Source organism: Oncorhynchus clarkii, chromosome 2 (genome assembly GCF_045791955.1).
Source record: "Oncorhynchus clarkii lewisi isolate Uvic-CL-2024 chromosome 2, UVic_Ocla_1.0, whole genome shotgun sequence".
NCBI classification, from domain to species: domain Eukaryota; kingdom Metazoa; phylum Chordata; class Actinopteri; order Salmoniformes; family Salmonidae; genus Oncorhynchus; species Oncorhynchus clarkii.
This window is the reverse complement of record NC_092148.1, coordinates 44,123,943-44,137,288: the sequence shown is the minus strand read 5'-3', so window position 1 is coordinate 44,137,288 and position 13,346 is coordinate 44,123,943. Positions and strand designations below refer to the sequence as shown.

General features: G+C 43.7%; 1 protein-coding gene across 1 annotated transcript; it reads right to left on the bottom strand.

Annotated features, from left to right (window-relative positions):
* Positions 1 to 313: 313 nt before the first annotated feature.
* LOC139368271 (transcription initiation factor TFIID subunit 6-like) lies at positions 314 to 13,218 on the bottom strand. Its single transcript, XM_071107000.1, has 16 exons — positions 13,009 to 13,218; positions 8,969 to 9,129; positions 8,694 to 8,780; positions 8,127 to 8,280; positions 7,816 to 7,872; positions 7,550 to 7,666; positions 7,170 to 7,291; positions 6,248 to 6,325; positions 5,630 to 5,731; positions 5,237 to 5,419; positions 5,013 to 5,087; positions 4,788 to 4,913; positions 1,873 to 2,046; positions 1,434 to 1,625; positions 882 to 1,185; positions 314 to 749 (listed from the first exon to the last, which is right to left on the bottom strand). The coding sequence occupies exons 2-15, from the start codon at positions 9,122 to 9,124 to the stop codon at positions 889 to 891; spliced, it is 1,920 nt and encodes a 639-aa protein (XP_070963101.1). The 5' UTR covers positions 9,125 to 9,129; positions 13,009 to 13,218; the 3' UTR covers positions 314 to 749; positions 882 to 888.
* Positions 13,219 to 13,346: the final 128 nt, after the last annotated feature.

The window sequence follows — 13,346 nt, the reverse complement described above, 5'->3', positions numbered from 1 at the left end:
CGATATGGATGAAAATACCCTCAAATTAAAGCTGACATCCTAAGAATGTAACGATGTTTATGTAAGGAATGTAGGTCTTTAGGCTACTAAGTTTTATTTCTATTGTCAGCTGTTAACCATATTGTCAATCATCCTCCTGCACTTCAGCTTAATCCCAGATCCGTTTGCTCTCTCGCCAACTCCACTGCTGTCATTGTGAAGCCAAACATGTCATGTCTGGAAGAAAAATCCATAAGGAATTGACAAGAGAGCAGAAACTGACTGACACCCAGGCTACCTCCACTAATTAAAATGCGAAGCAATCGCCATAAAATCATTACAAAATCAGGTTTATTATAGTGTAAAAAAGGAACATAAAATCAATTAGAATGTTGGTTGAACCATTATAAATGCCCACACAGCTTTTAGACACGTGTGAATGTATGTACAATAAGAAAAGAGATGCGATTTGTGCACTTTACTGCATGCACCCATCCATCCACTCCTCCCGCCATCCCATCTGGTCTCTATCAATCACTTTCGCATAATATCCCCCTTTTCTGACAATTCTTCTGCTACTCTAGACTCAGAAGTTGCTAGTTTCCACCCCAGCTCCCAAAAGTAATCCCTTCCTCCCCCTTCAGGCACCTAATCTCTGTCCTATCAGAGAGGTAGAGGTATCTCTCATTATCACCATCGACATCCAATCAGAGGGCTGTCTGACCACCCTAAGCCAATTACAAGCCAGTGTCTGCGTCGCAAATGGCACCCTATTCCTCATATAGTGCACTCCTTTTGACAAGAGCCCTATCGATCCTGGACTAGTTTTTAACAGAGCCCTAATGAGCCCTGGTCAAAAGTAGCGCACTATATAGGGAGTAGGGTGCCATTTGGGACGAAGCCAGTATCTTAGTGCGGGGACTGTGTGCTGGCCCCGGGAGAGTCTGAGCGATCCATCTTCATCCCGGCCTCCAGCGAGATGGGAGAGGTGGAGGAAGAGGAGGGGGGGAGCATGCCACTCTTACTCTCCAGGGAGGAAGAGGCGGACGTGGGGAGAGACACCACAATGTACTTCTGGAGGGGTCGCGACCCCCCCAGGCCGCCGGCCCCTCTGGACTCCAGCTTGACCAGAGGCTGCAGGGTGGAGGTAGCGCTGGCAACCGTGCTGGTTACCGAGGAGCCCGAGGAGGAACTCAGGGTGATCACCTGGAGGAGAGGGGAATATTACATTCCACATCACAACACTTAACTAGGGCATCGAGATAATCTAGAGGCTTTTATCAGAGAAACTTGAAGGTCTATAAAAAAGGAATGTATAGGATATCAATGACTGTATATTAAATGTTTAGTGAATCTAGGAGGACATAGAGTGAATACAAGAGTTTGTTTTTGTTACTATTTCATATAATTGCAAATCAATATAAAAAAACAACAACAAGACTACCGTCCAGTACCTGCTGGGTGGAGGACGCCCCTGCACTGGTTGCCATGACGATGTACTTGGTTGCCGGTGGCGATGGCTGTGTTGGGGTGCCTGGTCGGGTGGACATGAGGGTGAGGGAGCTGGGAACCTTGATGATGCTGGGCGAACGGGACCCCCCCGACCCTCCTATCCCGCTCTGAGACACCGTTAGGGTGGGCCGAGGCTGCAACACAGACAGACAGATGGGGTTTTGTAACGTTACGTTGGATCATTACAGTTGCTGATATTGTCAGTTCATATCAGCGTTGAGGTCAATTCCATTTCAATTCTGGAAGTTAACAGAAATTTGTATCATTTTTTTATGAGAAAATTTGAGAAAATTTGAATTGGAATATAAATCGAACTGAAATGGAATTGACTCCGACCTCAAGCAGTTCATATACATGGTTTTACACATCTAGGTGCCCTACCTGTGTGATGGTGAGTGTGGTTCTGTTGACCTGCTGGGCCTGTAGTGCTGCCTGGGCCCGGGCCTTAACCACGTGGGAACAGAGCGTGGGCCCCAGGTAACCGTAGTCTGCCCGGTACTGCTCCATGTTGTCAGGCAGGGGACGAGTCTTGGCGATAACGCTGGCACAGTGTTTCTGAGAGAGAAGAGGATATTAGTCAAGGATGTCTCTGTTCCAGGTGGGTATGTGTAGCCAGTCTTAGACATGTTCAGGGGAGCTTTTTAGTCCAGTACTGGGCTTAATCTGTGTCTGGGAAACCATCCCAAAATGTATGTAGCGGTCAATATGATATGTTGTCTGTGGTCCTATTTAAAACAAACATGTTTTATCATAAAGATGCATCTTCAATGAAATATTAACATTGTAGTCAACAATAATTCTCGGGCCGACTCTTTTCTCTGTATATATCAATGATGTTGCTCTTGCCTCGGAGTGTGGTGTCAGGAAAACAACCTCACACTCAACGTCAACAAAACTAAGGAGATGATTGTGGACTTCAGGAAACAGCAGAGGGAACACCCCCCTATCCACATCGATGGAACAGTAGTGGAGAGGGTAGCAAGTTTTAAGTTCCTCGGCATACACATCACAGACAAACTGAATTGGTCCACTCACACAGACAGCATCGTGAAGAAGGCGCAGCAGCGCCTCTTCAACCTCAGGAGGCTGAAGAAATTCGGCTTGTCACCAAAAGCACTCACAAACTTCTACAGATGCACAATCGAGAGCATCCTGGCGGGCTGTATCACCGCCTGGTATGGCAACTGCACCGCCCTCAACCGTAAGGCTCTCCAGAGGGTAGTGAGGTCTGCACAACGCATCACCGGGGGCAAACTACCTGCCCTCCAGGACACCTACACCACCCGATGTCACAGGAAGGCCATAAAGATCATCAAGGACATCAACCACCCGAGCCACTGCCTGTTCACCCCGCTATCATCCAGAAGGCGAGGTCAGTACAGGTGCATCAAAGCTGGGACCGAGAGACTGAAAAACAGCTTCTATCTCAAGGCCATCAGACTGTTAAACAGCCACCACTAACACTGAGTGGCTGCTGCCAACACACTGACACTGACTCAACTCCAGCCACTTTAATAATGGGAATTGATGGGAAATGATGTAAATATATCACTAGCCACTTTAAACAATGCTACCTTATATAAATGTTACTTACCCTACATTATTCATCTCATATGCATACGTATATACTGTACTCTATATCATCGACGGTATCCTTATGTAATACATGTATCACTAGCCACTTTATACTATACTATGCCACTTTGTTTACATAATCATCTCATTTGTACATACTGTACCCGATACCATCTACTGTATCTTGCCTATGCTGCTCTGTACCATCACTCATTCATATATCCTTATGTACATATTCTTTATCCCCTTACACTGTGTACAAGACAGTAGTTTTGGAATTGTTAGTTAGATTACTTGTTATTACTGCATTGTCGGAACTAGAAGCACAAGCATTTCGCTACACTCGCATTAACATCTGCTAACCATGTGTATGTGACAAATAAAATTTGATTTGATTTGATTTGCTGCGGGCGATTCCCTGATCCACCTCTGCGCAGACAACACCATTCTGTATACTTCTGGCCCTTCCTTGGACACTGTGCTATCTAACCTCCAAACGAGCTTCAATGCCATACAACACTCCTTCCGTGGCCTCCAACTGCTCTTAAACGCTAGTAAAACCAAATGCATGCTTTTCAACCATTCGCTGCCTGCACCTGCCCACCCGACTAGCATCACCACCCTGGATGGTTCCGACCTAGAATATGTGGACATCTATAAGTACCTAGGTGTCTGGCTAGACTGCAAACTCTCCTTCCAGACTCATATCAAACATCTCCAATCCAAAATCAAATCTAGAGTCGGCTTTCTATTTCGCAACAAAGCCTCCTTCACTCACGCCGCCAAACTTACCCTAGTAAAACTGACTATCCTACCGATCCTCGACTTCGGCGATGTCATCTACAAAATAGCTTCCAATACTCATTTCAGCAAACTGGATGCAGTTTATCACAGTGCCATCCGTTTTGTTATTAAAGCACCTTATACCACCCAACACTGCGACCTGTATGCTCTCGTCGGCTGGCCCTCTCTACATGTTCGTCGCCAGACCCACTGGCTCCAGGTCATCTATAAGTCTATGCTAGGTAAAGCTCTGCCTTATCTCAGTTCACTGGTCACGATGGCAACACCCACCCGTAGCACACGCTCCAGCAGGTGTATCTCACTGATCATCCCTAAAGCCAAAACCTCATTTGGCCGCCTTTCCTTCCAGTTCTCTGCTGCCTGCGACTAGAACGAATTGCAAAAATCTCTGAAGTTGGAGACTTTTATCTCCCTCACCAACTTTAAACATCTGCTATCTGAGCAGCTAACCGGTCGCTGCAGCTGTACATAGTCCATCGGTATATAGCCCACCCAATTTAGCTACCTCATCCCCATACCGTTTTTATTTATTTACTTTTCTGCTCTTTTGCACAGCAGTATCTCTACCTGCACATGTTCATCTGATCATATCACTCCAGTGTTAATCTTCTAAATTGTAATTATTCGCTCTTATGGCCTATTTATTGCCTACCTCCTCATGCCTTTTGCACACAATGTATATAGATTTTTTTTTCCTACTATGTTATTGACTTGTTTATTGTGTTATTGACTTGTTTATTGTTTACTCCATGTGTAACTCTGTGTTGTTGTCTGTTCACACTTCTTTGCTTTATCTTGGCCAGGTCGCAGTTGCAAATGAGAACTTGTTCTCAACTAGGCTACCTGGTTAAATAAAGGTGAAATAAATCAAATAAAATAATAAGTAGAACAATAACAGTCTGTGTTCGGCTCCTCACCAGTAGAAGGCTTTGGACGTGGTCTGCTCCTATCTTATCGATGTTGGAGACCACAGGTCCCTCAGACACAGCTTTGATACGAGCTCCTTCTACAGTGAGCCTGGGCAGGATCAACGTCTTGATCACCTGGAGGGGAGAAAGATATGAGAGACAGAGTATTCTATTATACCACAGCTCAGACCAGGGTAAGAATATTTCTTAAAATGGCAGAAAGGCAGTACTCACGTCAGGTCCTAGTTCAGACAGTCCAGCGATGCAGCCATACCGTGTCGTCCACTGGGTCTTCTCATCCAACCAGCTCTGAGAGAAAGATGAAGGGAAGGAGATGTTCATGGCTAATAATAATGCTTACTGTCTCAATCCCAGTATTATATGTTATTTATTTCAACTAAAAACACACACACTTCCTTCCAAGTAAAAGTTGATCAATCGGACGCATCTCCACATACCTTGGTGAAGGTCTTGGTGATGCGTGACTGGATGTTGTTGGTGGTGGTGCTGAAGGTCTTACAGCTCTGGGCCATCAGACGGGCAGCGAAGTCCCTCAGAGCCCAGTGGTTGTCCACGTCAGGCCGCAAACACAGCTGCTTACTCACTATACACGTCACCACCGCTGGGATCAACTCATGCAGCTAGGCCACCACCAGGGAATCAGGGAGAGGAGCAAGAGAGGGACCCATCAAATGGCAGGTGTTATGATCAGCAGTTGAGGTCTGTGTGTCAAAATGCTCCAGAAATAATTTGGTTTTCAGTTTACTGTGTGTAATATTGACCTGTGTCATGTGTTTAGTTTTAGTTTTCAGTAAACTGTGTATGATATTTAGTTGTGTTAGAACTCTTACATATTTCTCTAAGTAGAGTGTGGGGTTGTCCATGAGGGCCTTGACCATCCTCATCAGGTAGATGAGCAGGGCCAGGTTGTTCTGCACCACGTTCACACGGACCTACAGGAGGAGAGGAGGACGTAACAGAGAAGAACAAGCTAAAGGTCACAGGGCCAGGTTGTTCTGCACCACGTTCACATGGACCTACAGGAGGAGAGGAGGACGTAAGAGAGAAGAACAAGCTAAAGGTCACAGGGCCAGGTTGTTCTGCACCACGTTCACACGGACCTACAGTAGGAGAGGAGGACGTAAGAGAGAAGAACAAGCTAAAGGTCACAGGGCCATGATCCCTACTGCACTGAAACACTTAGGCTCTATCTAAATAACTTGAAAATGTATTCTCCTCATCTCCTTTCTCTCAGCTGCAATGATTGGAAATGATTGGACAGGTGAAAACAATATAGTGTAAGCTCATCATTAGGTTAGCGTTCACCTGGTCAGTTCTTTCAGATCAGTGCAGTGAATAAGATGAGGATGAAGGAAGGGAAGATTCGTTTCGACAATTGAGAAATAGTGTAGAGATTAGAGATTGACAGAGTAGAGACTAGAGATTGACAGGAAGGAAGAGAACCTCACCCCCTCAGAGATAAATGTGCTGAATCTGGGGAGCATCTGGTAGAGCCCAGGGTCTGTAGCAATACTCTGTAGAGCCTCCTGAAGAAGACAAGAGAGACATACTGGGTCAGAGAGATGGCATTATAACGTGGCAACAATAAGAAAACCATACACACAGAAATACAGTCATGACCCAAATGATTGGCACCCTTGATAAAAATGAGCAAAAAAATACTGTATAAAATAAATAATATTCATAATTTGCTATATTGTATGCAAAGAAATGAAATTAAAATGATTTATTATTTATATTAATACAATTTCTCAAATAAATATATTTTGTTTAACAAGTAAAACGTATTTTCTATCAAAAAGATAGGGGTCCAAATGATGGCACCCGTTTTCAATACACCCACCCCTTAAGGGCACTATGCCTGTTTCTACCATGTTTTATGAGATTACAGAATTTAGACCATCCCCCCCATACATAATCTGTGGACTGCTCTCTTTAATTCAAACCACAGCTTTTCAATGTTGGTTCAAGTCTGGAGATGGCCATTGCAAAATCACATTCTTCTTTTGACGCCAAACCCACTGGTGTGCTTGGACAAAGAGCTCTCTTTTCATGTCATCTGACCATAGCACCGGTTCAAATCTAAGTGCCAATGCCCTTTAGCAAAATGCACACATTTACATTTGTTGGATGACATTAAAATATAGCTCAATTGGTCACGCACACCTGTGGTGGTTTTGAGAGAAAGATGTGATAAGCAGAGAATAACCCCAAACCTACTGTAAAATATGGTGGTGGATCTCTGATGTTATGGGGCTAGTTTGTTTCCACTGGTCCTGGGCCCTTGTTAAGGTCAACAGCATCATGAACTCTACCCAGTACAAGGACATTTTAGCCAGAAACCTGGTTGACTCAAGACACAAAACTCACAGCTCTCTTGGCCTCACAGGACCCGACGCAGGCCTCCGTGATCTCCTTGTAGTAGAGCTGCTGTTCCACTGAGAGCTCGTGAGTACTGCGGGGCTTCATCCTCATCAGACCCTCCTTCTTACCTGGGAGGGACCAAACCAGAGGGACCACAAACATTGATTAAATAAGAATAGCTTTTCTAGTATCCTTTTCACACTACCGTGCTGAGCCAAGCTGCACTTCACTGGCTTAGTTACACATCTACCATAGCGGCTTGAACCGTGCTGAAAAGGACAATGTGAAAAGAAAATATCAGAGCCAACACAGTATGGTTCAGTTTGACATGTTATGTGTCATATACAATTTTAAGATGGCGTACAGACACATCAGAAGCTCCTGACCTTTAGCCTCTGCAGATATAGCTCCCTGGCCCTTCTGGATGGAGCCCTCCTCCTCCTGACCAGGCTTGACCACCTTGAGGGGCTCTGTAGACTCAGCCTTCTGCTGCTCTTTGGGGGCTAAGGGAAAGAGAAGGGGAAAGAAGTGAGATGGTATATACACAGTGAAAATATACACATGATGGAAATGTGGTTGTTTAGAGAAGAATGCTGCTTTACTCAAGTAGATGATAGAGAAGGATGGAAACAGACACAGACAGACATCTCACCTGGGGGTGGGTTTTCTGGTATAGCAGGCTGGACACCTTCAATACTTAACCAGTGAGCTGAGGAACAGAAAACAAGAGAGGAGGTACAACCAGAGCTTGTATAACCAACAAACCCAAACACTTGTTTAAAGATAATACCATCATATGACATATGGATAACAATGGAAGTGGATCTAATAAAATACAATCAACATCAAAGTAAGTAGGTCTATACCTTTGAAATGTTTGAATGCGTCAGTATCATTCTGTGTGGAGGTATGTGTTTTTGTCAAATCAATACAACATTTTTACAAAACAAAATAGAATTATACCTTTGAGTGAAACGTCAAGTGGGACTCTAGGGAGGGGTGTGTTGATGATGTCACTAAGGTCCACCTCCTTCTCCTCGTAGAAGTGAAGCTCCCTCCCTCCTCCGCTGGCAAAGCGGAACGGGATGAACTCCTGCGACTGGAACCCATACAGAGGCTGTGGAGGAGAGGCCTCTATGAAACCGAGCACTAGGATGACTAATACTGTTCGCATAGATACACACTGAAACTGAAATGGTGCATGTATATGTGCAGTGACTTGAAATGTACAAGTCATGTGTAGTGACTGCCATCAATAAGTATGCCACCAATTGACTGATATCAATACATTCTGTCACACTAGCAACCCAAAACAGGTTAAGTTGAATTTGTAGTGGCTTTAATCATTTATCTGAAGATCGCTTAGTAATTGATCTACTGACATTTTTAACCAAGTCTGTTTATGTAAATAACATCTCAAATGTTGCTTTCAATAAAGCCTATATATTTCATTGAGGTCCTGTGAAATGTTCTCCAAAGAAAACCATTTCTCCATGATGACATAGTATAGTATAGTATAGTCCCCCTCACCTCTACATTCTTCAGTTTAAGAGCATGATCTATGTCGCTTGTCGTCAGTTTACGTCTCTTTCCGTGGTGCATAAACTTCAACGCGTCCTGGAAGACAAAGGGAGGGGGAAAACAGAAAAGGATCACATTTCATAACATAATTACCCTGTGTACATTGGTATTGATATGAACTGAGATGCAACATGTCAGCGTGAGTCATCCAAAAAGAACAGATTCTCATTTTCCGCAAATCACTTTGCTACGGTGTGCCCTATTGAACTCGGCCCTGCTCTTACCTGGGCGATCTCCTTTATTCTGTAGCTGACCTCCTCGCTCAGGGCGGCACAGCTCTCCTCCTGTAGCTGCCCCACTCCTATGGACTCTGCCATGGCCTTCATGGACTCAGTGGGCAGAACCACAGTGCACTGCTTCGGCCTCCGCTCCTCCGCCATGGTGGCTGTGGGATAGAGGGATAGTTGGGAGGTGAATGAGGGACGTCAAGCTGAAAGAAAACTATTTTTCCTATGTTTTGGGTTCTAATGACCATGTTATAACTCACTTCCAGCTGCATCTTAGAAAACACACATTATTCTGATTCATTTAAAACGACTCATCTTGTTTTGGGTTCGAATGACCATGTTATAACTCACTTCCAGTTGCATCTTAGAAAACAAACATTCTGACTCATTTAAAACGACTCATCTTGTTTTGAACACAAAGCATGCCTCTAAATACAGGCTATATCCCAGGCTGTCACTGTATCTAATGTTAGGCTTCTGGAAATTCAGGAATGGATGGTGAACTCAAGATTGCATAAATAAAAACATAAAAACCTCATGATTAGAGATATTACAGATCAGATGACTGACCACCAGCTTTCCCACTCTACTGTAACGTCATTAAAACACATATTTCACCTCTCATTGAAGGCAGCACAAATATACTAGCTGCCAGTCAGCTTATGTTCCCTCATTCTGTCAGAATGGGCAAAAGCTTAGCATGCGTCTTCAACTTTACATAATAATAAGAAGACATTTAATTTGTAAAACTGCTTTTCAGTAGAGTTATCTCAAAGCTCAACTGAGGAAAAAAGTAAAACATTATATACAATAAAAATACCATACCTTTAGAATCAATGGAGGTAAAATAGCAATAGTGGGCTAGGTGCGAAATACATTTTACATTGGGTCTAGGACTATGAAAGTCTGTAGTAGTGGGTTTTAAGTCCCGTTTTAAAAGTTCAGCGTGACGGAGCAGCTCTCAGATGGTCAGGGAGAGCATTCCATAGGCGAGGGGCAAGGGAGCAGAAGGCTCGGTCCCCCATAGTTCAGAGACGTGTCTTGGAGACTTGATGCAGCAGGGAGTTGCTGAAGCGGAGAGTGTGAGGTGGCTCGCTGATTGAGATGAGGTCACTGATGTAGGTGCACCTCAATCCATTCAAGGGTTTAAATCCAAGGATGAGGATTTTGAAGTCAATCCTGTAGTTGACCGGTAGCCAGTGGAGTTGGGCCAGGATCGGGGTGATGGGATCTGACTTCTTGGTCCTGGTCAAGTCCCTGGCAGCACTGTTCTGGATTAGTTGGAGCCTCTGTGGTGATTTAGCTGGGAGGCTCCCAAACAACACATTGCCGTAGTCGATCCGAGAGAAGATGAAGGCATGGATATCTGCATCTGGCTGGGAGAGTGAGGGTATGACCAAAAAATATAAATGTCCAAAAAATATAAATGCAACATGTAAAGTGTTGGTCCCATGTTTCATGCGCTGAAATAAAAGATTGCAGAAATGTTCCATAGGCAAAAAGCGTATCTCTCTCAAATTTTGAGAGATTTTGTTTATATTCCTGTTAGTGAGCATTTCTCCTTTGCCAAGATAATCCATGCACCTGACAGGTGTGGCATATCAAGAGCTGATTTAACAGCATGATCATTACACAGGTGCACCTTGTGCTGGGGACAACAAAAGGCCACTTTAAAATGTGCTGTTTTGTCACACAACACAATGCCACAGATGTCTCAAGTTGAGGGAGCGTGCAATTGGCATGCTGACTGCAGGAATGTCAGTGAGAGCTGTTGCTAGAGAATTGAATGTTCATTTCTCTACCAACGTTGCTTTATAAAATGTGGCAGTATGTCCAACCGGCCTCACAACCACATGTAACCATCCGGCTTCTTCACTTGCAGGATCGTGTGAGACCAGCCACCAAGATAGCTGATAAAACTGGGGGTTTGCACAACCAAAATAATTTCTGCACAAACCGTCTGAGGGAAGCTCATCTGCGTGCTGGTCGTCCTCACCAGGGTCTTGACCTAATTGCAGTTCAGCATCGTAACCAACATCAGAGGGCAAATGCTCACCAACGATGGCCACTGGCACGCTGGAGAAGTGTACTCTTCACAGATGAATCCCAGATTCAACTGTACCGGGCAGATGACAGACGTATGGCGTTGTGGAGACCAGCGGTTTACTGATGTCAACATGGTGAACAGAGTGCCCCATGGTGGCGGTGGGGTTATGGTATAGGCAGGCATAAGCTACAGACAACAAACACAATTGCATTATATCAATGGCAATTTGAATGCAGTGATACCGTGATGAGATCCTGAGGCCCATTGTTGTGCCATTCATCCACCACCTGGCCTGCATACTCACCTGACATGTCACTCATTGAGCATGTTTGAGATGCTTTGGATCGATGTGTAAAACAGCGTGTTCCAGTTCCCGCCAATATCCAGCAACTTTGCACAGCCATTGAAGAGGAGTGGGACAACTTTCCACAGGCCACAATCAACAGCCTGATCAACTCTATGAAGGAGATGTGTCGTGCAGCATGATGCAAATGGTGGTCACATCAGATACTGACAGGTTTCCTGATCCACACCCCTACCTTTAAGGTATATGTGACCAACAGATGCAGTCATGTGAAATCCATTGATTAGGGCCTAATTTCTTTATTTCAATTGACTGATTTCTTTATATGGACTGTAACTCAGTAAAATCTTAGAAAATGTTGCATTTATATTTGTGTTCAGTGTAAGATGGAAAAATAGTGTTTTACATATTTGTTTTATGTGGGCATCGAAGGACAGAGAAGGATGAAACTTGACTCCTAGGTTGGAGATGACAGAGGACACGTGGATGGCCTGGCCAGTGATTGTAGGGCAGATGTTTGCAGCACTGGTAAACTGTTTGGGTGTCCCAATAAGCAAAGCCTCAGTCTTGCTACTGTTCAATTGGAGAAAGTTACCTTTCATCCATGCCCTGATGTCCTCTAGGCAGCTGCTGAGTTTTGCTTGGGCAGAGATGGTGTCCGGTTTGGTTATCGAAAGTGTGGAAGTCGATGTTATAATCTCTGACGATTTGGCCGAGAGGGAGCATGTAAATTATAAACAGGATTGGCTTGGAGTGGGTCTTGTCAATTGCCTGAGAGTCAGCCTGCAGAACTGGCAAGCGATCTTGGACCCCGGTGTCCATGTTGTACTGCTCGCAGTTCAATTTGCTGATCATTTTCCTACCACCTCGTCTGTATGTTTTCTGTAGACTGAGCTCCTTCCACACACTGTAAAAAAAATACTGTTTTTTTAATGGTAACTTACTTGTAGCCAGTTACCTGTAAGTTAATGTTAAAAAGTACAGTATGCTACCGTAAATTCCAAAGAAACGTTGGTTTAACAGTGCTGTACTGTTAAACCAATGTTTATTTGGAATTTACTGTACTGTTAAACCAAAGTTTATTTGGAATTTAGGGTAACATACTGTACTATTTGTTTACAGTAACTTACAGGTTACTGTCTGCCATTAAGTTACTGTAAAAACAACAGCATTCTTTTTTTTTACAGTGCAGGGTTGTTCTCATCAGTTCAAAACTCCTTGTGTGTAGTGGAGGAAAATTGCTGCCATTTCTTAATCTTTGAACGCTTCGGTCCAGGAGATAAAATCAAATGAGAAGAAGCTCAAGCCTGGTATTTGAATCCAAACAATTAGCCAATTGATTGATTACATAGGGTCCACAGCCTACAAAGCTACGTTAGGCTTCTTCGTTAAAACTCAAAGAGAGCGAACGGTAGTCATCGAAATGTAATAACAACTTGCAGGCATGCAGGCTAGTTAGCATAGCTAGCTACTAGACCGTTCCAGCCTAAATTACCTACCCGGTCTGAGATTTTACCCGATAGTTTGCAAGCGAATTACATATCAGAACCAAAAACAACATATGCAGCAGATTCTGCGATATATGTGTTATTCAAACAATTTGTATACAGTTCCGTGCATGTTGTTGATGTAATGGTTAGCTAATGCTAGCGAGCCAAGTTGATTAGCCTAGCATAGCGCTCTTACCTTCCAAAGTTACCAATACGGTCGTAATACAGCAACAGGAGAAAATACAAAATTATTCAAAACAAACAAATACTATTTAAATATTTGACAGTGGTTCGTTTGCCAACCTAACTAATTACAGTATTTATTTATTTGTAGATTTATTTTTAACTGATTTAGCTATGGTTTGCAGCTCCGAACCCTTTTTCAGAAAATCCGCCATCTTGTTTTGTTTTTCAAGGTCCTCAAACATGTTTACTTGAATGTAATGTCATCCTATATTTTGAACCGTGGTAAATTTGTATCTATGGTGGTATACATTTTTATGAAGTTGGTCTTATTGTAAAATGTAGTTCCAA

Excerpts from the sequence above, each read along its gene's own strand:
- LOC139368271 (XM_071107000.1), bottom strand. The coding sequence starts at position 9,124 with ATGGCGGAGGAGCGGAGGCCGAAGCAGTGCACTGTGGTTCTGCCCACT. Across the intron at positions 6,326-7,169 it reads CCTGTGAGGCCAAGAGAGCT|GAGGCTCTACAGAGTATTGC; the intron begins GTGAGTTTTGTG and ends TGTCTTCTTCAG. Across the intron at positions 5,420-5,629 it reads CACTCTACTTAGAGAAATAT|CTGCATGAGTTGATCCCAGC; the intron begins GTAAGAGTTCTA and ends GTGGTGGCCTAG.